General features: G+C 35.5%; 1 protein-coding gene across 1 annotated transcript in view; it reads left to right on the top strand.

The window, feature by feature from the left end:
* The first annotated feature begins 1,547 nt into the window (after positions 1 to 1,547).
* The window catches only part of LOC110443013 (DNA-binding protein RFX6-like), a 60,164-nt gene continuing 34,128 nt past the window's right edge, over positions 1,548 to 27,583 (top strand). Inside the window, exons 1-2 of the mRNA XM_021486952.1 lie at positions 1,548 to 2,089; positions 13,904 to 14,087. Of these exons, the coding sequence (XP_021342627.1) occupies positions 1,921 to 2,089; positions 13,904 to 14,087 (353 nt within the window). The 5' untranslated portion in view covers positions 1,548 to 1,920. The remainder of the gene's footprint in view (positions 2,090 to 13,903; positions 14,088 to 27,583) is intronic.

The raw sequence follows: 27,583 nt of genomic DNA, 5'->3' as shown, positions 1-27,583 counted from the left end.
ATGTAAACTATCTAAACACCTGTATACAATGTAAACTATCTAGACACGTGTATACAATGTAAACTATATAGACACGTGTATACAATGTTAACTATCTAAATACGTGTATACAATGTTAACTATCTAGACATATGTATACAATGTAAACTATATAGACATATGTATACAATGTAAACTATATAAACATATGTATACAATGTAAACTATCTAGACATATGTATAAAATGTAAACTATCTAGACACATATATACAATGTAAACTATCTGGACATATGTATACAATGTAAACTATCTAGACACATATATGCAATGTAAACTATCTAGACATATGTATACAATGTAAACTATATAGACATGTGTATACAATGTAAACTATATAGACATATGTATACAATGTAAACTATATAGACATGTGTATACAATGTAAACTATATAGACATATGTATACAATGTAAACTATATAGACATATGTATACAATGTAAACTATATAAACATATGTATACAATGTAAACTATCTAGACATATGCATACAATGTAAACTATCTAGACACATATATACAGTGTAAACTATTTAAACACCTGTATATAGTGTAAACTAGCTAAACACATGTATACAATGTAAACTATCTAAACACCTGTATACAATATAAATTATCTAAACACCTGTATACAATGTAAACTATCTAGACACCTGTATACAATGTTAACTAATAACTAGACACTTATATGTTATATTATTTGATAGAAATTCAAGAATCAACATTATGATGACATTGGCAAAAAAACTGATACCAGGTAGATAGGTAGATAAATTTCATTAAATTGGAAATATTTTCATTTTCTAAGGAGAAACCAAAATTTGTTTTTCGGATGTTCGAAAGTTTGACAGACTTTTGAAAATGCATATCGAATTGTTTTTGGTGCTCAAATATCAATCGTAATTTGGATAACCTGTAGGTCTACAACAGTCAAAAATATATACACAGACAGACTAAACGAAAGTCGTAAATCGGATAATTAGGAAGATTTTACATAATGGACATTGCGTCTCGTGTAAGAGATAAGTGCGCTCGTCATGCGTAACACGTATCAGATATAAGGTCTTACCTGGCATAGGGTCGCTGACCAATGCTGGACCCGACACGAGGAGATAAGTCGCTGATCATGAATGGTACTAACGTTCTACATCAGTACCCGACACAGGATCAAACTATGCTATGTTTTAAAAGCATAATTATGATAATTAAATTTTATTTCTGAGTTTTTATTTATTCTTTCTGTTATATTTCTAATTTCAAAAATTACGATACTAGTGAATCTTGGCCGACCTAAGCATCAAATTGCCAGGTAAAGGCTCAAGGATAATGTGTAGTGCCAGTACTAGTCTGACCGTCCATCAAGCTGTCGATCATCGTTATCGGAGGGGGCGGGTACTAACGGACTGATAACACATCGCTCGGGTGGTTATTATTAAATCTCTTATCATATCGGTCATTATGTTGTGTCACGTGATGTGACGTCGCGGGGATCAATATTGGCGACAAATCGGTGATAGCCTTTACAAAGATATGTCTGTGTGATAATGTAGAGGGAAGCCCACCCGAAACCTCATCTTTCTCGACTTACATATTGTATTATATTGTCATACCTGGATTTTTACCTGTGGATCCACCTTGATACCCTGTTGAATTATACAAGGGTGAGACGGCCCATACATCATTTACCTGAGGTTTTTTTTTCAGTTGTACTTGTGATTTATGAAGGTATTGATAAAAAAATGGTATAACCTAAATAATATCAGCTATCAAGGACCATCTGGTGAGTGGGTTGACTACTGGGACATTACCTTGTAGAGCTGGGACGGCGAAGCCATACAACTGTGGCTACCCAAAGACTGGTCAACAAACTGTGGACACGGATATGCCGTGTATGTCTGACAAGGATTTCCTAGAAATGCAAACTCCTGCGAAAATCACGTGCAGAGAGGGTAGCATAGATACGGATCGTGAGTCCATAGATACCAGTAGTACGTCCCCGGATATTAGCTCGGACGAACGCCGGAAATATCGGAAACGCGGAGTGAAACACGGTAAGGTCATTCAAAAACGTTTATAACTGTATTTGTAATACAAGGATTTAAGTTTACACGTGAGTATGGTATAGACCACGTAACTACAGAAACAGACTCATGCAAATAAGGTCATAAAGGTCGTTTGCATATTACAACACGCAATGTCATAACAAATAAGACGCCATTCATTTACTTACATTTAAGGTTCATCATAATTTTAAATCTTTAATTTAGAAATTGATTATAACAAAGACGCATGTTGTAATATGACCAAAATATCGCAAATACGAGTTGCAGTAAATATCTATCAGTAAATCGTGCTGTTACAATAAAAGATGACGCCATGAAACATTTTAAAATGTATCATTTTATTCTGTAATTTTTACAATCTGATGTAGACTTAAATTTTAACAGAAAAGTATTACAGGCCTCTGAGTATGAAGCCAGCGTGAATTGTGTACTGTATGTAACACAATGCTCGGGAGTCGGTCTGTAATTAGATCATGTCTATATAAGGTCTTGTATGTTAAATGTAAGAGTATTTATTACTATCACACAATGTAAACATAAAATATATCAACAATTAAAAGGGTATGTATATTCATATTCTGCGTTTCTTGCCACAAAATGCAAACGCCAGTTGTAGGTTATGGTTTTGAGAGTGATGCAGTTACCATGTCAATGCATGGTGATGTACTGTATGTTAGTTATGAAACTGTTCATGTGCATAACAACCGTTATTTTGTGTATATAGTTACATATATATATCACATTGTATGGAGCAAACGCATTTGAATATGCATTTTAATCGTGTAAGCATACCCAAGTTAATAGTTGCAAATGATAACTGCACATGCGTTACACGTGTGTGACAATAACAGAATGCTGGACATAAACATTACGTAGTATTTGTCCATGTACTCTCTGACACGAGCTGGCATTCCGAAAAAGTCAATGTGACGAACCCAGTTACCGGCTCATGACCCTCGTACCCGGAAACCTAGGAACCCGGCTTCAGTTCCTTGTAGTATTATAGACTATAGGCTCACAACAAAACAAACCCGGGTCGGTTTATAATAAGATGTCATTGGTTGACTTTTGTGATATTTTACGGGGTGATATTTATATAAGATTTTGAGGAGCAATCCCGGTTACGTTTTACAACTGGTTAAAAACCACTTTGTTTGTTTTAAGAAATATATCATTGTTCACTGCTTCTCCGCACCATAAAAAAATCGCGTATAACATTTAATTACTGCAATAAATCAAGAAATTATATCGATCTTGAAACCAGATTTGTATTTGCTTGTTACATCATCACTGTATGTTTTGTGTATTAATTACTATTACGTCACCGGTTCTTCATTTTAATTCTTTTTCTGCTATCTCCGGTTTTCATTTGTTTATTTTTTTTAAAGTTTTCTTCGTGTATATTTTAGATTGATAGGTATGGCTACACTTATGAACGACTTTCTATTTACGATGATAAGGTCAATTTTTGAATTTTCATTGTCGAAGCGCAAAAGAGTTAATGATCTTACATAAAACTGAGACATATACCTCTCTATTATAACTAAGAGTAGACAAGTATTAACTATGATAGTATGTTTCCTGATACGTATGGCAAAATTAACAGCAGATGAAAAGAAATAAAGATTGGAGAAAAATCCGTTTTATTTGAATATATAGATGAAATGTATCCAGTTGTCGCTCAACACTACTGAACGAAATATATCTAACTGAGATGATTTTGGTTGAAGAAATTATGACTACCTATGTAGATTTTTTATCCTGTTTTGTGAAACTATAGCTTTTAGAGAGAGAGAGAGAGAGACAAAAAAACACCCCGTCAGCTGTTTAGCCCCAATCCTATCCCTCAATACCACCCGATACTTTGCCCCGCCCGTCAATGGTTTTGAACAAAACAACGGACTACGGTTCGTGTTGGAGCCTTGCTTGAGATATCTTGACCCAGATGAAATCAAACAAATATAACACTGATAAGAAAAGATTGGAATTATACTGGAATTTCTCTACAATAATATCTCAATATTTAAAGATAAAATTCTGAAATATGCTCTGGTCAGATTTCGATTAGATTTGTGCATTCCCCTCGGTACTGTCGCCGGCCATTATCGGTGGCGAGCTCGACAGATTTTCAAACAAACGTTGACGATCGGTGTGTGGAAAGATTGAGATTATTTGAAGTTTTTAACATGTCGACGGGGAATATAGAATGAGTTGTCATTCTTCACAGTAGGACTGAGTTCACTATCAGTTCGTACTCCGACACTATAGCCCAATCTGGTCGGCTGTTCCTCACAAGTTATGTACACATTCGCTGTCCGCTAGAACTTCGGGTGCAATTGTTTATATAAAGTATTACGGACGGGTAATAATCGACCTAAACTGCACAGATCAAATGTATAGCTTTATATTCTTACCGAGACAGGCAGTGTTACCTATACTGTACTCATTGCTATTTTAAGAGAAAATGAGTGGCATATTAGACGAATTTTAACGGACTTAAACAACACAAATAGTGTTTTGGGAGAATAGAAATTGTTCAGGGAAATATTTAAAACTAACATATGTCTGTTTGTTACTATGGATAAATACCTATATGTATGCACTTTATGTTGTTTTTGTGTATTATTGTAATTATAAAGATTATCAAACAAAATCGCGTTACATACATTTATTTTGATTGTTAAAATGAAAGTATATTGTTTACGGAGAATTCTGCATCATTAAAAATACAAAAGGCAAAATATCTTGATCAATACTAGAAAAGATTACTACAATATCATGTCATAAAATGATGAATACATATTATCAAAATTTATAATATTAAACAGCTATTGCTGTCGTTTACATATTATATTTGTGTCCCCTTTAAAAAAGGAGCAGGTAGTTCTAAAAAATAGACAATTAATTTGCATTGCCGCTATGACTGAAGTGTTTAATATTTACATAGATGATACCGCATATTTATTTACCGGGGAATGTACTGCTCATGTTAACATGCTCAATATGTCAATAACCAAAGTTATTATTAGCGGACAGATTTTTCGTCAAAAACTAGATTGTGGTTTGGCCATTGATAAAGTAAACCCGTGCTTAGCCGTGTTTAACACATGTCAGGATTCAAATATACTATTCACGGTTAAATCTTAACATAGGGTTAAGGGCCAGAAGATAATTTAGTAACTGTTTGGTGAAAAACGAAAAGAAAGTATTTCTCTGACCCCCATAAAAATATCATATGAAAAAAAAAATCAATATTTGTTTTCATGTATGATATAAACCACTTATCTTATTATTAGTATACTCAAAACTGGAACAAATTAAGTTGTATATTAGTTTTATTACACAGTTACAAAGCTGTATAATAATATAAATAATAATGAATCATTTATTTTTACAAAATTTCTCTTTTTTTTATTTTTACTATTTGTTATTACAAAGCGTTTCAATGTTTTACCTTTCTTTGATTGAATTTGTTTACATTTTAAATTAGTACGTAATTTATTATAAACAATTTTATTTAAAGTTACTATAATTTTAATATGTCTATTTAGAGTATATGGGTATCTCTGTTACAGCACCGTATCGTTTATATGTTTAGGGTTAAATATGTGTGCGTTTGTATATATTGACCAGCAAAAAACCGGTTTATCGCTCAGGTTTCTACTGTTATTACCGATACGCATCGAAACAGGCCGGTATGAGAGAATGTGTTTCGCGTGTACATTGTAATAGAATGTTACTTGTATGATGATCTCCGTTCAGGCCTATTGCAAGAGGCTAGTAAAATCACAAATGATTTTTACAATATGAGTAAAGAGGAAAGGTTAGTTGTAATTCTAAGCAACCCTTACATGGCGAGGTCCTGTGCCAAAACCTGTGTTAATATTCTCAATCGACGTCGCAACATGATCTATAATTAAACAGTAATGTGTTTTTTAATGTCAATTAATTTTATAGTTTTATATTGGCAAATTGTTTTTTATTCATAAGTATGTATATATATGTAATACTTTTACAGTCTAGAATGATAGGGGAAGAGTGAGTGTCTCGTAAGTCTAATATAGACTGGATGTAAGGGTGGGTGAGTAGACATACTTTAGAGATTGTAATACTTGTACCTTTTACATGTGACACTACAATAAACTAATTTGAATTTGAATATAATACGATACGTATAAGATAATTCTCAAACGGGTGAAATTCTGTGTTTTTGAGCCATCTTTTCAAATAGGTTGATGAAATGTATAATTGTTACAAGATTTAGAATTTCAAATCATAAAATTAAATAAATATTTTCAGAATATTCAATGGCGATAAAATTATTTTTAGTTTTCTGCTCGTATAAATATGACCAGGAAATCGGGTTATCATTTCTGTCAAACAAGTGGATGACTGGGACCAAACTGTTGGGGAGATGAGACAATATTTGGTACAGGCCTACAGGGTAAGGGAGGTACGCTCGCTTCCCTGTTTACTTCCTGCTCCATGCTGAGTGCTGCAGTTTGCAGTTTTGCAGGATGAAGTGCTCATATTAATGCTGATGTGTATATAAACTGAACTGCCGATTTTATATTTGCTCCAAACTGTGGAAAACCACCTCAAGTAGAAAAGGAAATCGGGTTTTTTTCAATATCATAACAAACTACTAATTTAAGAGAAAATGTCTCAGATAAATTTGTTTTAGTTGTCTGTAACAATTTGACATGGCCTCCCTATCGCCTCAAGGATTATAACATCGAGCCCCTTTGTGTGGTAGCATAGGTACCGTAGTATAATATTGACATATAATGTACACACAAATTGAATATAAAGTACATTTACCATATTTCTTCCAAAGGTTTTTATTTTGAGCTGATTAATGTTGAAGTAATTAATTTCAACTCGAAAGTCCTAGCAAATATTTTGCAATAAACTTAAAAGTTTGTATCAATATGCATGCTAAATGTTTAATACTTCGTGCGATGACTCATGTTATACCGAGAAGAATGAAACATATACTTGTATTTGTTTTATATAAAAGAATACGTTTTGCTTATCATTAATGTAGTAACAACGTAACGTAAAGAAATAAAAGTACACGCAGCCTTTCCTTAGGGCGTGCAAACACAGACTTACTATTGCAGGTAATTTTGACATAAACTGTACAATTTAACCAAATATTATTCCCTCAGCACGCGTCACGTGCATCAGCCAGAAATTGATCACTAAACCCGTGTAATGCCAGGTATAGACGCTACAGGTACAAACAGGTGTAAACAATAGTTGATGGTGAAAGGCTACAAGATTTCAATATTTAATTCATACACTCAGACAAACGTACGTGTATTTAACAAGGAGTAATCGTAAAAATGGAACATGACGGATACTTGCAATATTTACACTATAAAAAATAAAAACAACAAAATAAAGATAGGTTTTATATAAATTTTAAAACGGAATATATATTAGATAACAATGTTAAACAACAACTGCAGTGAGACTTAATTTCTCCCATTGATAAGATGTAAATAAACGCTGTGACGTCATTGTGTGCGATGACGTCATGTTATATGCAAGTATATTACTAGAGGTAAACAAAGTTGATGGTGAGATTAATTGATGAAAATGCTATTTAATGCCTTCCCATGGTTTTGTCTGTTTGACCCTAGGTGCTGGTATAGAAGATCATGTGTTGTATTGCACCAGGCCTATACAACTGTTTAACAGATTATCATAAATACTATTTAAAAAAATTAAGTACATTTTTAGTGAATAACAGGTAAAATACGAATCAGTTAAAAACAGCCGAGTGCTTAAAATCAACGTGTGTTTTTGACAATGGTTACGTGACAATCACATGACCATATTGTACAATATAAGGTTTTTCACAGCAATAAACCGTTTTCGTATACGGGATATTGGAAAATAGCAAAAATTAGTTTACTACAGTATATATTGAGAGAAAAAAACGTGCATTTTGTAAAAATTCAATACATTGATAGAAACGATATACATTAGACAAAGAGAAAGCAATCGATCCTTTATTTATTAACGCCTGCCTGAAGTTTGCGGATTAAAATTTATAATATCATGTGATATTATATAGTTATTCATTAATAATAAACTTGGATCACCCGTGTGATCTAATCTATTTATAGCACATCATCATAATATCATATTTAAAAATAACCTCGATTGCAATTTTACTGAAGTCTGTCAGCATAACCACCTCAAATTTAAATACCAATGAAATCACTTGGTAATTAACACTTAAATCATTATCTCCATAAATCACGACCTATTAATGTCACGGCATCAAAATTCGCTTTTACATCATAAATGATTAGTCTATTTACACGTTATAGTTATAAACAAATCGATTTATTCGGGTTATCAAGTCATGTCTGGTGGGAAAAAACACCTGTAATAAACAGTTATAAAAGCTGGCAGACAGGTGCTGACATGTCGTGTACCTAATTAGTTTGTATTGATTAACTTGATTTTACAGCCGTTATCGTAAAAGAAACGTTTTACAAATCCATCCATTTTATTTTTCATATTAAACGATAAAATATTAAATGTATAAACTTATAGTACTGTATTTATAACGCATGTCATGATTTTGTAAATATGGTGTCGGTTTAAATATCACAATCAAAATTATATGATGTGCTTTTTGAATTTATGTGCAAGTATATACTCACCAACCTCACAAAATGTTGTATTAGATTGGAAATATTGAAAAAGGGAAAAGTAAACAAACAAAAAAAGTTCCCTAATTGTAGATGTGTTTATTTCCCCCGTTTATTTACAAGATGAGCACATATACAACTTTATACTATACATTGCAATGACAACAATTATTTGATCATATGTACGGCATGACAGGCTTGAAGCCATTTTTACCAACGTGGATTCGTAATGCTTCTCAAAAGAAATTGCCAAAATAACAATGTCTGTACATGATGTCCTATATCATCTGTCAGATCAAAGCTTAGCTCTATACCCACACACGTCCAACTCTGTATTTACAACTGTAGGTACGGTATAACTATTTGTTTTCCTTGATAAAACAAACTATGTTTGAATAAAATTTACGTAAAATAAATGTGTCACTTTTGTTTAGAGACGGACAGTATACTCCACATATGAAACTGGGTGAAATTTCAAGTTTTTTGTTCTCCTAAAAATAAATATCAGAGTATCAATTGATAATTATTTTCATTTTCATGTGCAATATACATTGTCATCAAAATAGCAGATATCATAATCATCAGTCATGAATCATCATCCTCAGCCTCAATTTTCAACTATTAACAAAATTAAGAATTATGGTTCATCAATTCGAGGGTCATTTGGAGACGTAAGAGATAAATTATATTATTGTTAAGTTATTGAAATGTATCCACGTGTTTGTTTTGTATTGCGCCATAATCAATATATTTTGTTTGTCGCAAATTTCAATATTGCAATTTCATTTACATTACAATATGAAGGTGTTGGTAACACCGACTTTAGGTTTTTGATAAGGTGAAGAGATACATGTATTACACATTATATTGTTTGTGCATGCCGGCTATTATTAAATATTAACACAAGTGTATTCAACATTTCAGTTCGAAGTTTTACTTTAAACAGAATGTCGGTATCAAACTTGTTGCAACATTTCAAGACCTACTGGTACCCTTGTCAAGTTAATTATGCGTATCAAATGTCAAGCTATGGCCAGAAACGTATATATTACAATAACGAATAATGTATACGTCTCTGCTACATGTATGACAAGGTAAAAATAAAACCTTGATGCAAAGATATTTCCAAACTGATAAATCTTTTTGAAGATACTACGTTTTAGAATATATTTTTCTTGAAATCAACAATTTAGGTATCTGAAGAATAACAGATAATGTGATAGTATATGTAACATTTGTAATATCACCCCTATGACGTCACACGACATAATTAAATTATTTTTGAACTTGAGACTTAAATATGGATGAACATTTTGATAATAAAATAAATTGCAAAGAAAAATTCCATGGTTTATTGAAAACGCGTATTGTACTATTGTGGAGCATACGATAAGGGGGTTCTTTTCTAATTTAAATCTGTATCCTAAACTCGTTCTACTTCTATGAAACGAGCCTCGTTATAGAAACTCGTGTGAGATCCTTCTTACAATGACAAGTTAACAAATATGATAATGATTACAACATATTTGGATATCATTATGTCTTATGGAATCGCTCCCACTCTATAAGTGGTTATGAAAATAAGGTTAATTCATCACAATAATGTGTTTCATGGTTCTTGTATGTAGGTAGATACGTATTAATTACAATATTGTAATACATACGTATCTGATAAAGGCACCGTGCAGGTTATAATTATCTGTACAGGGGTCAATAAATCTGCCGTGAGTATATAAAATCGCACGTGAACAAGAAAGTATAAAGAGTAGAATAGGGTAACCTATAAAGTTTTGCTTAATCATTTTTACTTTCATGTCAAGAAGAAATAAAAGATATAATCTAAATATTTTATATAACCAATAAACATTTCAACATCCGAATTCCAAAATACATAAACATGCTATTCGATATTATCTCGTATTAACCACCTATCCAGATTTGTAACTTAAACCAATAATTCTGAAGATAAACCCAATTAATGTGTAACCTATCTCCCACGGTTTAGTAATGGAGCGAAGTGTTGTTACTGGGATTTAGGCCAAATGACCAGTGGTCAGTGGTGGTCAACGGAGTTATTAGCCAAAGATAACGATAATCCATTTGACCACATAATCTGTGTATAAGAGGATGTGTTAATCTGACGGGATTTGTAATACTATGTAGTATGTATTCAAATGTTTACATGAAGCCAGCGACTATATTAATTTTCAGTCCACACGTTCACGTTTTGATTTTTGGTGTGGAACTATTACAAGAACAGGCAACAGTAGACTTGTAACTTCTGCCTTTCTATATACCGCCTCACGACCTCTTCATATTCTTTTTATTTTTCTTTGTCTCCATCTCAAATGCTTTTCTGAAAAGTGCTTAAGCGAAACGCTTCTTGTAAAAATAGAAATCAAATAATCAGTCAATCAATCAACCAATTTCATGTTTTATTGAACTGTCATGAATCACAATAAATATTTGAAAAATAGAAAATATATATGAGTAAACATGTTATCAACAGGTATGAGATTAGTAGGCACCAAGCCCGATTGAATATATCATCGTAAGTCAATCAGGAAAGTTCAATTATCATAGAAGATGACGTCAGCGGTTAAACCGGATGACGGTATGATCTTTGGACTTCCGATTCCTGTATCAGGATACAAACGTCTATATATACACGAAAAAGTAGCCACAGAGCTGTTGGAATAAGAGTGTTTATAATGTATTGCAAAGCTTTGATCAGTCAACTAAAACGAAAAAGATACCAAAATACATGATATCTTCAATAAGATTCATCAGTTTGGAAATATGTGATATCAAAGTTTTACATTTTACACAAACAATGTATACGTGTTAATCGTGTCGCAACGTTTCAAGACCGACTGGTCCCTTTGTCAAGCCGTGTTTAATAATGACGGCAAATAAGGATTAACAAGGTGACGTCATAAAGAAAGCTCTTTACGATATTTGGATTGGACAGACAGTTCGATAGTTCTTTCTTTTGATGTCAGAATCAGTGGAAGTAATTATATGTCTGGTACAATTAAGCGAGCTGATGGATCGGTTTTTATCACATAATATACGTATCCAGTGAATATATCCATGTCATATTCTTTGCGTATGAACCCATGTAATATGTCCTATCAGCCCTGTGATTGGTTGTAAGTTTCAATTGTGACGTCATCCCTAGGACAAGTACATGACTGGAGTCAAAATGGCGGCTTTTTACATCTTAAGGTAGCATGAATAATGTCCTTTTGCACGAATAAATGCCACAAATCTTGATTATGTGATAAAAAGGATCTTACACTCGTTTTCATTTCACATGAAATTTATGAAACTCGTTATGCATTTTTCATTTTAGCTCGCCAGACGCTCGCTAAATTGCAAAATTCTTAGACTCGTTTCATAAATCTCATATGAAATGGAAACTCATGTAAGATCCTTTATATATTTGAAAGTGATGTCATACGGTATTTTATAGATGTCACTACGTATCTGAAACCATTTCGAATCCATTCTGGTACAACGACGGAGTGACCTAGGACGTACGGTCCTTATCACGTGCTCTTGTGTCTGACCACACTGACCACCCGGCCATGTCATCGGGTTGTTGTGGCTATCGCGCAAACTAAATTCTTCAAGTACTTGCTCAAGTGCCCACAGATTGGCCGTTTGTCAGTCCGTAAGTCTGCCTCACGCAGACTGCGTAACTAGGCTCTTACAGTCAACACACGCTGAAATCCGGATATAATTGTTTTCGAAAAATATCCGGATTAACGTTTTTTTCGCGTTGCAAAAATGGAAGTCGTCACTGAATTTTAATCAACAGATATATTTGAACCGGAGTAACCAGGATAATCTGTTTGAGGAATTGCTGTGAGTCCTACAAAACGAGGGTTTACAGTATACAGGATCACATAAGTATAGAGTGGCGATGATCCGCTGTATAAAGGATTGTGGTATTCCGGAATAACGATATTCCATTATATACAGGGTAAGCTTAGTCCGGATTAAAGAGTACTATTTTATGACTTATTGTCGTCCGGAGTAAAGAGGTTCTATTTTATACCTAATTATCGTCCGGAGTGAGGAGGTTTTACCACTAGTAAGCGTGAATATATGAGTACGGAGTAATGAGGGTTAACAACAGACAGGATTATCTGAGTACGGAGTAAAGAAGTTTTATCATAGACGGGATAATCTGAGTACGGAGTAAAGAAGTTTTACCATAGACGGGATAATCTGAGTACGGAGTAAAGAAGTTTTACCATAGACGGGATTATCTGAGTCCGGAGTAACAAGGTTTTGCTGCATACAGGATTATCTGAGCCCGGGATAAAGAAGTTTTACCGTATACGGCATTATTTGAGTCCAGAGGAACTTTTTTTTACCGTTAATGGGATTATTTGAGTCCCCAGACACGAGGTTTTACCGTATAAACGATGAATTGAGTCCGGAATGACGAGATATTAACGTATACGGGACCAATTGATTCCGGAGTACAGAGATATTACTGTATACGGGATTATTTGAGTCTCGGAAAAACGAGTTTTTCCGGAATAGTGAGTTTATTCATGGTGTGCAGGATTATCATCCAGAGCAACAAGTTCCATTAATTGTATACAATATCGTTTAATTCCGGAGTAACGAGGTTTTACTGTATATATTGTCTGGGTCTAGAGTATAACGAGGTTCCTCTACTTTTATCCATTTAAACGTAAGGTGTGCGTGTTTTATGTGTTATAAAAAAAACCCACAAATGATGGACATGAATAACGTAAACCCAAATGAATGTCCACGAGATAGTTTAACGTAAATCTCAATGAAGTATATATATACTCATATAGCTAATAACTCGATGTGTATATTTATTAAATAAAACAAATCAGAGAATGCACATTGTGTAACAAACTACGCTTTCAAGGAATGGGTTAAATTTATGTCGACTTATCTATGTGGTGCAAAATTCCGAGAGGTGTCGGGTTCATCAATGTAACAATCCTTTTATATATTTTTAGTTCCATAACAATCTTGAATCGTACCCCGGCGTTATCTTTCAACTACTGAAATAGGTTTGCTTACTTTTAAGATACAGATGTACACGTACCTATACTTATCTCTTCTTTATCTCCCACAGAACCCAACAGGGAGGACAGTCCCGCACTGAATAGTCCCGCATTTACCGATGACGAGAGCATTTTGGATGAAGAGGAAAAAACCGGAAATGGTGACATAACATCCGATGAGCAACAGATTCAAAAGAAGACTGTTGCGCAGATCATGAGGGACAAGAAGAAACAGACGGCACTCACGCTAAAATGGTACGTACACTCTACCGTGTTCATTGATGAAATTCAACCTTATTTTACAGCGTTCTGCAAGGCCTTCGAAATCATAATATCAGGTTACAATGATTGATGTTTCATATTTAAAGATTTTTTTCTAGCAATAGGACATGTACAATGTAAGTTATAGACAGTGACACCATGATAGCCAGTATCGACATTTACACTTTTCACTTTGTCTCTATTTTATTGTAATTTTTCTTTGTTCATTTCCTTTATTGAACATCATCAAAGTTATATCTCCGGAAGTAAATGCCGTATGTTAGGATATAGTTTAAAACTAAGCACTTACTAATCAAAATAAATAAAACAATCAATAATTACTTACATAGGTGTTCATCAAAATTAATTAAATCGATAAACGAAACATTGAAGGATGAAATACTACTGAACACGAATGATGAGAGACTGGAAGGAATTATTCAGGTATATTTCTTATGGAGATATGTTTATGAGACATTACACCATAGACTTATATAATAAAGACAATGTGTTGGCATGCTAGTAGCCTGCTATCAACTGAAGGTACGTTTTGAACTCCTGTAGGCGAGCCGTATCGGTCCTGTAGTGGTTTTGTAATATAGCTAACGTAAACTTTAAAATCAATATATCAACACTCGACTCTTGTTTCACGTTTTTCATTATCGGCCGGGTCCAGCTGCGTGATTACTATCACTAGTCAAATATTCATAAAATACTTTACAAAGACTTTGATCAAAACCCACGAACTTTACGTATTAAATTCACACTGTGAAAGGCATGTTTACAAACACAGATCCCTTTTATTTATACAGGGGATAAAAATGGCACATAAATGAACAATAACATCACACAAATGTAATATTTAAATTTACATTATTGAAACACTTGAGGCGAGTCCTTACGACAACGGAAGTGGCAGGATGTGTATAAACTTGGCAGAACATACACGAACGCGGGATTCGAATTCCGGCTTTGACTGTTAGGGTCGCGGTCGTGTAAGCGAGCGAGAAGGGGTTCCCTTTGAGGGGTCATATTTCTCACTCTAAAGTCTACACAGCCATTCAAAAATCTTATTCGGCTCAACCTCATGCGGAGGTACTTTTTGTCATCAAAATCAAAACAATGATTTGATATTTGTTTTAAAGGACCCCTTTTGCTGTTGAAATCGATGAACTTTTCAACACGTCTGTCAGTCTATTTCTATTTGTTCTAACCTTGAATACAACAACAGCAACAACCAGAATAATGACAAGAACATCATCTGATTGCACGACGTTGGTTCAAGGTAGAAATATAAGTGGATGATGATGTTTAGACTGACGATTATTTTCATGTACAGTTAAATTCATGCACAATTAAATGTATATGAAGCATTAGAAGTGTTTAATCCTGTTGAAACGGATCAAGAAGTATTCCTATAAGCCTGACGGTGCGATAAAGATGGTCTGCGACCGGGTATTTCGTCAGAATTAAAAACACTTTACCCGAATCACAGAGGGAATATTCACCTCAAGTGTTGATTTTATCTACTAGGATAAGAACTAGAAACAAATCTGACTCTTAAATACCACGTTGTTGTATTTGATGTGTGGATCCCTGCTGTTAGTGCACTATGAGTGTATTGCATCCAGCCGTGATACCCTGGCGAAGCATGCGGCTCCAAGAGTTATCGAGCCTCGTTCTCGTTAAATTATGTGTCGCGACATGACTGTAAGATGTATAAATCTTATACGAAATATAATGACACCGCTAAATTAATACGTAGATAAATATAGTATGCTGTCTAAGCATACCTTCGATTTCCCATTTATAACACACCCGCTGTTAGATATAAAGAACCAGAACTAGATATCCGTACATAGGCGGGCGACATTTTGAAAACCTCAGACGCAGTTAGAATCGAACAGGTTGGCGCTCGCCGACTACACACCTGGTCGAGGGGCTCACGAGGTATCCTGCACGTGACCCCATTTACCTGTAGCTACATCTGGTACACTTGCGTAGCATTCTATACCGACTTTTTAAATTCATCATGCTGATTTTACCTACAAGTATCAATTGATATCAAGATTACATGTTTGGAAACAATTATATATTAAGTACATGTTTGTACGTTGGAGTGTTACGGTCTCCACCATCACCTGGTTTCCAACTGAATGAACGAGATTATTTTCGGTGTCTATAATAAAGGCCCATATATCATTCAAGGTAGTTGATTCAGGATAGATGCGTCCTGTTGAACAGGAAACTACTTTGTCCTTGCTTGTTGGCGCTGTGGTATATTTTGTCTTTGTGTGATGACGCTGTGCTTTTTTGTCCCCGGTGTGATGACGCTGTGTATTTTCGTCCCTGGGTATTGACGCTGTGTAGCTTTGTCCTTGTGTGTTGAATCTGTGGTATATTTTGTCCTTGTGTGTTGACGCTGTGTATTTTTGCCCATGTGTGCTGACGCTGTGGTATAGTTTGTCCTTGTGTGTTGACGCTGTGTACTTTTGTCCATGTGTGCTGACGCTGTGTACTTCTGTCCTTGTGTGTTGACGCCGTGTACTTTTGTCCTTGGGTATTGACGTTGTGTATATTTATCCTTGTGTGTTGAATCTGTGGTATATTTTGTCCATATCGTCTGTTGACTCCGTGGTGTATTTTTTTCTGTTCCTGTTTGAAAATTTTGTATATCCTCTCCGTTTGTGCTGACGATGTGTTAGTGTCACTGTTTTGACCACCCTATCCCCATTCCTCTCACCTCCCCAATGTTCTAACTACCATCGGGACCTAATGATAATGATTGTTTAGCCTATATATGTGACAAGACAGTAGATATACAAATACTGTTAATCAGCCATTTTGAAACTAGCAATACCACTTTGTGAGTTGGGTCTAGCTTATCGGCATCTTATCAATAAGTTGTTTTCAATCTGACTGAACTTGAACTGTCAGCATGAATTTTTGATAATATTATAAAAAGGGGATCCGTTAAGGACCTATGATGGTATTGTACGGCGTAACCTTTCATGTCGTGGTCAGCTATTCGAAGTGGCATTGAAGCTCGAAGGTCTGAAAAATTACTGCAAAGTCATAATCCTTACAATCATTGATCATATGTTGACCAACAGGGTTCGTTTATTTAAGATTATTCAGTACCAGAAACGTATATTCTCGCTTAAATATTTTTTTTTAATATCTTTAATGGTTTGAGATATAATGGTTTGAACTATTTTTCAGTTTAAACCTTTCTTGTTTCTCTCGTCACTGTATCTTCTTTCATAAAAATATTAAAAATTAGTACATTGATCTAATGTTACGTTTGCTTATTATTGGACAAATTTCCGACGGTCTGAAGCTATTTTCAATATAGACATTATTGTATTAGATAAATTGCACTCACAATCAAACATAAAACCGACCCTGTCCGTGATCTATTGTTGCCACGTTTGTACTTAATACAGTGGATTAATTCTTCAAATGGAGGGATGCATTCGCGGTAAATCGGTCATCACACTAGTGTATTCTTTGACTTCCTGTGGATAACATTTCTTTCTATCAATGATCCTAAATTATTTCCTTGAAAGATAACCTGATCCAATACCAAAATTCCTCTACAAATTTACACTCAGGGATCTATATTTTATTACTGTCGTCTGAATGGAAGGCGATGAGATATGTACTTTATATACAGCAAGGAGGAATCACGGCGCTAACTCCGCCCAAGGAGGATTTTGCGGACTTATATGCCTGTTTTATTAACGTTAATTTTGTTTGCATCAAGCGCCAGTGGGACCCCGACGATCCCCGGGCGATCAACATGCATGCTATCATGATGAGTCAGACGTAATAATGCTCCGCAGCGCCATATTTATCGTCGAATTCACCCAATAAATCTTTGCAAATTTAACAAATCCTTTTCTAAGGCAAAGAATTATTTTGTTTTCAATCACTAAATCATCTGTAACCTAAAGATTTGAAAAAATACTAGTATGCTTTGAAATGGTAATCCAGTTTGATATTGCATGCAGATGTATGAATAATAATTCCACGTAAATTCATATGGAATAGCAAGAGCAAACATTTTAGAAATCTTTTTAATATTAAGGTAAACCTTGTTGACCCGTTTTATTTATAACGGTCAGAATATTGCAGGAAGACCTAGATGAACAGAAGGACAAATTTAATATCAACATTTCTTTTGTTTGAATACGAAGATCAAACGATAAGATTGGAGGAACAACCTACTGTAATCAGGTACGGTAGGGAGGGCAGTAAAACACGGCACGGATTTAACAGGTTACATTACTGTTTACTAATCGGAGATTTGTATCTCGTATATTACTATGGATAAATGTGATTTATAATTTCTGTTTTTATCTGATATTATTATTGCTAATGTGATTTATTAATTTTCTTGTTTGCTTTTTTTGGAAGTGTAGTTTCAGTAGAAAAAATGTTTGGCATTTAAACGAAACGTTCTGCCAATTTTGACATTTTTATCCACCGTTTTTTATATAATTCAAAATGAGGTTTTATATTCATGTTACGTTAATACTGCCACCGGACGAAGGGTAATTCACGTAATACGTACTCCTTACTATGTATTTACCACAGTCCGAAACGTCCCCGTTCACGTTAGTGTGTAATCGGCTAGGCTATGCCTGTCAACTGATATAAGGTTATTTAGGGTTGTTTTGAATAAAGAAAGTGATAAACTGTTGATATCAAGGAGGTTTATTTTGAAATGCTTGATAATTTCAGCATGAAAAACATGTAAACAAAACAATCACGTGAAAATATTCACATCCTCGTGTACATATTGCTATGTGAACCTCCAACGTATGGAAGCTGCTATTTCGAGTTTTAAGTTAAAATAAAACCTTACATTTAATTATTAAAGAGATTCAGTATAAAGACTTAACTTAACAACAGTGTTATAAATGTTTCTCAAAAGAATTATATGAAAACCGATAGATTATTTGACGCCATTATGAAAGAAGAAATGTAGAAATATGAGCAAGTGACTCGGACAGACCGAAATCAAGCTGCCGGTACGTCTGAGTTGATATTAATTAATATTCGTTATGCTCTTACATTGAGTTATATAAAGGGATATGTGACCACGGTTGATTTTTATCGAGCCATATACATTTATATTATACTCCAAGAGTTACGTCAACAAAGTAAATATCACTTTTCTCAATCAAAACACGAAAATAGATAAAACGTTTTCACGACTATGATGGAAACATTACAAATGTCTTGTTGTTCAATGGTGTTGTTTTATTCTTCGCCATCTAATTCGCCCAATGATCCGTTTCGTCGACAAGAGTTTTAAGCGATGTTTCTCGTTGTGAACGAGTACCAAATTTCGATCTGTCAATTGATTTTGGAAAGAAAATGAAGGATGATTGTTAAGTATTTACGTTTGCACACATTCTGATTACATGTCAACACACTAATACATTTATCCAGAGAGGCCCTGTCCTATCTGTTCGCTGAAATCGCACAACAGGGAAGTATTGTGGACAAATCTCACTCCTCCATGACAGCCACACTCTTTGTTTAAATATAACCAGTAATTTGAGATACGTGTAATTTTTAAAACGGTAAACAAACTTGAACAGAAGCTCTTATGACAAGTGCGCGTGTACACTCTCGGTAGGTGGATTGAATATTTCTCAAATGTCGGTCTAGGGTTACATAATCACAAACATCTCCCAGTAATAGTAATAAAAGCTACCTATTAAACTCTCAGAGTCATCGCTTTTTATGGAAATCCAAAATGGGAAGACATTTCGGTTTTTTATTTTTCGTAAAATGCATTTTATGTACACTTCTTAAAAAAACCGCTTCAAAATCTATTCGTTTGACTTTTGAACCGGAAGCTTTGTGTCTATACTATGAAATAGCGTTTTCCAGACAGGTGGTCACTATAGACAGGTGGATTCTAAGACAGTCTCGTCATACCTTATGGACAGGTAATCGCTTTAGACAGGTGATCTCTAAGACAGGTTTGACTTTAGATACACATATACACTGTGACAGGGTCGATTGTAGTTGTAAAACAGACAGAGTCGGTGTAGAAAGTGGTCTGTGAGACAAGTTTAACTTTAATTGATATACAGGTGGTCACTTTAAACAGGTGGTCACTTAATACAAGTATAGGGTTAACTGTAACTGTAAGAAACCTGTGACTACGTTAAACCGTAGTCAGGGTTTAACTATAGTTATAATGATAGTTAGACATAAGTCCGTTATAAACAGGTGTTTTTCTAAGGTTGACTGTATTAGACAGATATGTACGCGAACATGACTATTTAACGTTTGGTTACTAGTTTTCTTGGAGTTTTTTTGTTGAAATAACTATACTTGTAGTTTAAAGTGTACACGGGTGATATTTATTATAAATGTTATCTGGAGACACTGCTGGGCTGATTTACCACCTGTGCACTACCGACCCGACCACCTACTGGAAACTGTCAATCATCCAAACATTATATAACGAGGCACTTCCATATTTAATATTACAAAATTTAAATGAACCGTTCTCGTTTCCGCATTTGTATACGCCTCCACGGTTTATAGTGTCTATAGCTGGCTTACTAAGAATGTAAAAACTGAGTCCAGACGGGCTTAATTTTCTGTACCCCGGGAAACTTGAATAATCCATAAATCTCGAAGTTGTTACCTGATCACAAAGTTCCATTCTTTGTCTTAGGTAATATTGAAATATCTCAGACCTTATGTCCTGTCCGAAATAACGAAGTCTGACTGTACCAAAAATGTTTTTGATTTCGAAACGTTTGTAATATTGTCCGTAAAATAGGCGACTGTATGTCATAATTTAATAACGATGGCATGATACATGTGTTAGTAAAAACGGAGCGGAACGAAACAAACATAACTATTCGTTTTCATTGAACATTGTCATATTTTACATAATCGCTAAAGGCAACGTCTGAATATTTTTTTTAGAAATCACACAAGCAAGCAAAATAAAATAATGACGAAGTCACTTTAATCCCCTGTATTACGCTCTGCGTTTTGACTAAAGTCCTATACCAAAATAGCTTGGCATGGGTATTATAAAGAATGTTTACAACGTCCGGAATTTGGATTTTTTTGTTTCAAATCAATAGTGAAGAAATTATCTGATGTTATGAGAAAACCACTCATTACATAATAGATACTATCGGTAACAGACAAGACGCACGCGTTCCTCCGGCCCCTTATCGCCTCGCGAGGGGCAGCACGAGATTTCCTAATTACGTGTTTGACACTTTCGTCCGTCTGACCGGTTGACATTTTTATTCTGCTTGTTTTTGTAAACACGATTGCAGTTAGGAAAATCTTTACCACCCACCAAGATAAAGAAATTACCCGTCATATGTATTAAATTTAAATGACCGCCATAAACTCCTAACACACTCCATATCGTCCCGTGGTCCACTTGAAACCTCCTGGAGTACTGAATATTGTTGTGTTATGAATAAACAAAGATTTTTTTATGTGTATTGTTTTCTTTTAACCAATGAAAGCTGTTTCTACATCAGAGACAAATATTTTTACGAACTTGACAAAAACGTCTGATTTTTAAAAACATCTTTTCTTACACATATTCTGGTATGAATGAGCTGGTTTTCTTCTATTCGTCTTTAACACTCCAGATGAAACCACATCGAAAACAATGTTTACAAACATGATTCTGAGCAATTATTTCGTTTATGACAAAGAAAAACAAGGGCTTATTGCACGAACGTCCAACTATTGTTGATACTCATTTCCTTATTATTTTACTAACGTAATAAACAATACCAGCGATCTTTCTAGTCTTAAGACAGCAGGGTCTCGTTAACATAAATAAACACGGAAACTATACACATTCATAAATGTAATCATATACTTCACATTCAATTTTGCGATTTTCTTCTCCTTTTCCTTTTTTTATTTCAATTTTATATTGATAAAAAACAAATTTACTAAATAAGTTATTGAAAAGTAGAAAAAGAAATGCCCTCTTCCTGCATAATCTACAAACTCAATTACAGGAAAGAATATATTGATGATAGGTATTAATCGAATATTTACAGTAGAATGTTTGATCTCATGTTCACTATATGTTAACTAGTAACCGTCCACTTACAATTAAAGGTTGTGTGATTGACTATTAACTTTTGTTATTTAACTAAAATTTTGCCTAGCTTAAAGCGTGTTTGTATAATTTCATAAAAAAAAAAAATTATGCTTCATAAGAGTCCACTTAAAGTTTCATTCGGAGCAGCTCTTTGTTTTTTACCCAAGGAACTGTGTCGTTACTTTGTGTAATTGTTACGAATGGTGAGAAATCGATTGCATATGTTCTCTGTAAATTATTGTGCAATATGTCGACTTTTATACGCCTATATGTATAGAGCGAAAGAATGGGGACATTTTAAAAACATTCAGTAGTGTAGTTTCTGGAGTTCCTACAGTTGTATGTAGTTACGGGAGTTGTAATATAGTTACTGGAGTTGTAGTGTAGTTACTGGAGTTGTGATGTAGTTACTGGAGTTGTAGTGTAGTTACTGGAGTTGTGATGTAGTTACTGGAGTTGTAGTGTAGTTACTGGAGTTGTAGTGTAGTTACTGGAGTTGAAGTGTAGTTACTAGAGTTGTGGAGTTGCTATGTAGTTACTAGATTTGTAGTGAAGTTACTGGAGTTGTGATATAGTTACTGGAGTTGTGATGTAGTTACTGGAGTTGTGATGTAGTTACTAGAGTTGAAGTGTAGTTACTGGAGTTGTAGTGTAGTTACTGGAGTTGAAGTGTAGTTACTGGAGTTGTAGTGTAGTTACTGGAGTTGTAGTGTAGTTACTGGAGTTGTAGTGTAGTTACTGGAGTTGTAGTGTAGTTACTGGAGTTGTAGTGTAGTTACTGGAGTTGTAGTGTAGTTACTGGAGTTGTAGTGTAGTTACTGGAGTTGTAGTGTAGTTACTGGAGTTGTAGTGTAGTTACTGGAGTTGTAGTGTAGTTACTGGAGTTGTAGTGTAGTTACTGGAGTTGTAGTGTAGTTACTGGAGTTGTAGTGTAGTTACTGGAGTTGTAGTGTAGTTACTGGAGTTGTAGTGTAGTTACTGGAGTTGTAGTGTAGTTACTGGAGTTGTAGTGTAGTTACTGGAGTTGTAGTGTAGTTACTGGAGTTGTAGTGTAGTTACTGGAGTTGTAGTGTAGTTACTGGAGTTGTAGTGTAGTTACTGGAGTTGTAGTGTAGTTACTGGAGTTGTAGTGTAGTTACTGGAGTTGTAGTGTAGTTACTGGAGTTGTAGTGTAGTTACTGGAGTTGTAGTGTAGTTACTGGAGTTGTAGTGTAGTTACTGGAGTTGTAGTGTAGTTACTGGAGTTGTAGTGTAGTTACTGGAGTTGTAGTGTAGTTACTGGAGTTGTAGTGTAGTTACTGGAGTTGTAGTGTAGTTACTGGAGTTGTAGTGTAGTTACTGGAGTTGTAGTGTAGTTACTGGAGTTGTAGTGTAGTTACTGGAGTTGTAGTGTAGTTACTGGAGTTGTAGTGTAGTTACTGGAGTTGTAGTGTAGTTACTGGAGTTGTAGTGTAGTTACTGGAGTTGTAGTGTAGTTACTGGAGTTGTAGTGTAGTTACTGGAGTTGTAGTGTAGTTACTGGAGTTGTAGTGTAGTTACTGGAGTTGTAGTGTAGTTACTGGAGTTGTAGTGTAGTTACTGGAGTTGTAGTGTAGTTACTGGAGTTGTAGTGTAGTTACTGGAGTTGTAGTGTAGTTACTGGAGTTGTAGTGTAGTTACTGGAGTTGTAGTGTAGTTACTGGAGTTGTAGTGTAGTTACTGGAGTTGTAGTGTAGTTACTGGAGTTGTAGTGTAGTTACTGGAGTTGTAGTGTAGTTACTGGAGTTGTAGTGTAGTTACTGGAGTTGTAGTGTAGTTACTGGAGTTGTAGTGTAGTTACTGGAGTTGTAGTGTAGTTACTGGAGTTGTAGTGTAGTTACTGGAGTTGTAGTGTAGTTACTGGAGTTGTAGTGTAGTTACTGGAGTTGTAGTGTAGTTACTGGAGTTGTAGTGTAGTTACTGGAGTTGTAGTGTAGTTACTGGAGTTGTAGTGTAGTTACTGGAGTTGTAGTGTAGTTACTGGAGTTGTAGTGTAGTTACTGGAGTTGTAGTGTAGTTACTGGAGTTGTAGTGTAGTTACTGGAGTTGTAGTGTAGTTACTGGAGTTGTAGTGTAGTTACTGGAGTTGTAGTGTAGTTACTGGAGTTGTAGTGTAGTTACTGGAGTTGTAGTGTAGTTACTGGAGTTGTAGTGTAGTTACTGGAGTTGTAGTGTAGTTACTGGAGTTGTAGTGTAGTTACTGGAGTTGTAGTGTAGTTACTGGAGTTGTAGTGTAGTTACTGGAGTTGTAGTGTAGTTACTGGAGTTGTAGTGTAGTTACTGGAGTTGTAGTGTAGTTACTGGAGTTGTAGTGTAGTTACTGGAGTTGTAGTGTAGTTACTGGAGTTGTAGTGTAGTTACTGGAGTTGTAGTGTAGTTACTGGAGTTGTAGTGTAGTTACTGGAGTTGTAGTGTAGTTACTGGAGTTGTAGTGTAGTTACTGGAGTTGTAGTGTAGTTACTGGAGTTGTAGTGTAGTTACTGGAGTTGTAGTGTAGTTACTGGAGTTGTAGTGTAGTTACTGGAGTTGTAGTGTAGTTACTGGAGTTGTAGTGTAGTTACTGGAGTTGTAGTGTAGTTACTGGAGTTGTAGTGTAGTTACTGGAGTTGTAGTGTAGTTACTGGAGTTGTAGTGTAGTTACTGGAGTTGTAGTGTAGTTACTGGAGTTGTAGTGTAGTTACTGGAGTTGTAGTGTAGTTACTGGAGTTGTAGTGTAGTTACTGGAGTTGTAGTGTAGTTACTGGAGTTGTAGTGTAGTTACTGGAGTTGTAGTGTAGTTACTGGAGTTGTAGTGTAGTTACTGGAGTTGTAGTGTAGTTACTGGAGTTGTAGTGTAGTTACTGGAGTTGTAGTGTAGTTACTGGAGTTGTAGTGTAGCTACTGGAGTTGTGATGTAGTTACTAGAGTTGTGATGTAGTTACTAGAGTTGTAGTGTAGTTACTGGAGTTGTAGTGTAGTTACTGGAGTTGAAGTGTAGTTACTGGAGTTGTAGTGTAGTTACTAGTGTTGTGATGTAGTTACTGGAGTTTCTATGTAGTTACTGGAGTTGTAGTGTAGTTACTGGAGTTGTAGTGTAGTTACTAGAGTTGTGATGTAGTTACTAGAGTTGTGATGTAGTTACTAGAGTTGTAGTGTAGTTACTGGAGTTGTAGTGTAGTTACTGGAGTTGAAGTGTAGTTACTGGAGTTGCTATGTAGTTACTGGAGTTGTTATGTAGTTACTGGAGTTGTAGTGTAGTTACTGGAGTTGTTATGTAGTTACTGGAGGTGAAGTGTAGTAATTGAAATGTCGAAGGAATTAAGCGACGTTGAGAATCGTCATTAGAACAAAAGTAAGGATGGAGATTAGTTAAGGGATAGTTTAGATGGCAGTTCGTGAGAGTATGGATTGTACACCAATAAAAGTAAAGTGAAGGGGAGGATAAACTAAAGGGAAGTAGGGATGGTATGATACCGGAAGGAAAGTAACAATGCGGGATTGATGGACAAGTGTGATGGCAAGCCGAAAGAAAACATACATGTATATAGAAAAGAGAGAAAATAAGATGAAGTAGAAGGAAGCTGGCGTGGATGGAAAGATAAGGGCTGAAATATCTGTGTGTGAAGAGTTAAATTGAGTTAAATTGAGACACGTACTGGATACATTACTTCTGTCAACAAATGCGAGCCCCTGTAATCTATAGAGCGGTCACTACATCACTACCAGGGTATGTGAGAGTAAAAGTCCTACCCGGCCGATAACAGATCTGTTTACTTCGGCTCCCGCCATTGTAAAGTACCGTAAAGCATCGTCCCCACACACCCCGTCTGTTACCACAGGGGCTAGACACACTGTACCGTAAAACATTGTCCCAACACACCCCGTCTGTTACCACAGGGGCTAGACACACTGTACCGTAAAACATCGTCCCAACACCCCCCGTCTGTTACCACAGGGGCTAGACACACTGTACCGCAAAACATCGTCCCCACACACCCCGTCTGTTACCACAGGGGCTAGACACATTGTACCGCAAAACATCGTCCCAACACACCCCGTCTGTTACCACAGGGGCTAGACACACTGTACCGCAAAACATCGTTCCCACACACCCCGTCTGTTACCACATGGGCTAGACACACTGTACCGCAAAACATCGTTGTCAGACACCCCGTCCGTTACCGAAGGGGCTAGACACTATTTGATATTCCAGCTCCCTCTGTATAATATGCCAACGTGCCCCTGTTTCATAAACAGTATGGGAGGTTGGTAACAAACACATATTTTCGGAGCAAGTGCATGGAATTTTAGATGATTATTATAGAGAGCAATTGCATGGTAAATCTCGTTAACAATTCTTTGACACAAACTCTATATATTTTCCTGCAATATCGGGTTTTCAAGTATTACAAACCAACACGGCAAAGCACTCATCTTAAATCACTCTTTTTCTACACGAAGTATCATTTGCATACAACCGTAAAACGTTGTTTGGAATGCAACTGTGAAGCATTCTTCATAAACCCGCAAAGTGACCAGTTTCACGGAGCCAACTAGGGGTGATACGATGTTGAAGCAATCTTTTCGTATGATCACGAAGTACGCAAACGTGAAATATTTTAACGCAAAGCATTCCTTTGTATACAAATACAAAGCTTTCTTTTGAAGTACAACTAAAACGTACTCTTTTCATTGAACCATGTATTGCCTGCCACGAAGCACTTTGTTCAATACGATCAACAAACACTTTTTATATACATGTACAAACGCGAAGCATTCTAACGCGAAATATTCTTGTGTACATTTTACATATGAATGCGATGCATACTGTTGTGAAAAACTCAGAAACATAATGCTAGCGCTTTCATGCATGGTATTGGACATCCCGGTATGTTTCAACACACGTAAACCAGAATAATATATTGATAAATTTATTCATTAGATACACCTGCGGGAGACTGGTGATTCTCGTGAGATGTCCGTCAAAACCCCTGACAGGATGACCAGACACCGAGACACTGGTTAATCTCGCTAAATCTGGAGTCTAGCACTGTCGAGGGCATGGCACTAAATCCCTGATCCAGGGTTTAGTCGGGCCCTGAGATAACAACGGGCCCTTTTATCAGGGGCCGTTATACACCCTTCTCCCCCACGCGCCTTAACGCTGATCCATTACCAAACATAGGTGTCAGTCCAGTAATGCCCTAGCCTGTCCGAAGGTACCGTACTTGTCATTCAAACGCACGAACGATCGACAGAACTTGTATTACCAGATATCCCCACCCACATGTACGACAAAGATCCATACTATTGGGTTTACCAGACATGACATTCGACGAGCACTAAAACCGCCTCTTTATTCTATCCGGTA

This window comes from Mizuhopecten yessoensis, unplaced genomic scaffold, assembly GCF_002113885.1.
Source record: "Mizuhopecten yessoensis strain PY_sf001 unplaced genomic scaffold, ASM211388v2 scaffold716319, whole genome shotgun sequence".
Taxonomy (NCBI): domain Eukaryota; kingdom Metazoa; phylum Mollusca; class Bivalvia; order Pectinida; family Pectinidae; genus Mizuhopecten; species Mizuhopecten yessoensis.
The sequence above is the reverse complement of the archived record's forward strand: the minus strand, read 5'-3'. Positions and strand labels throughout refer to the sequence as shown.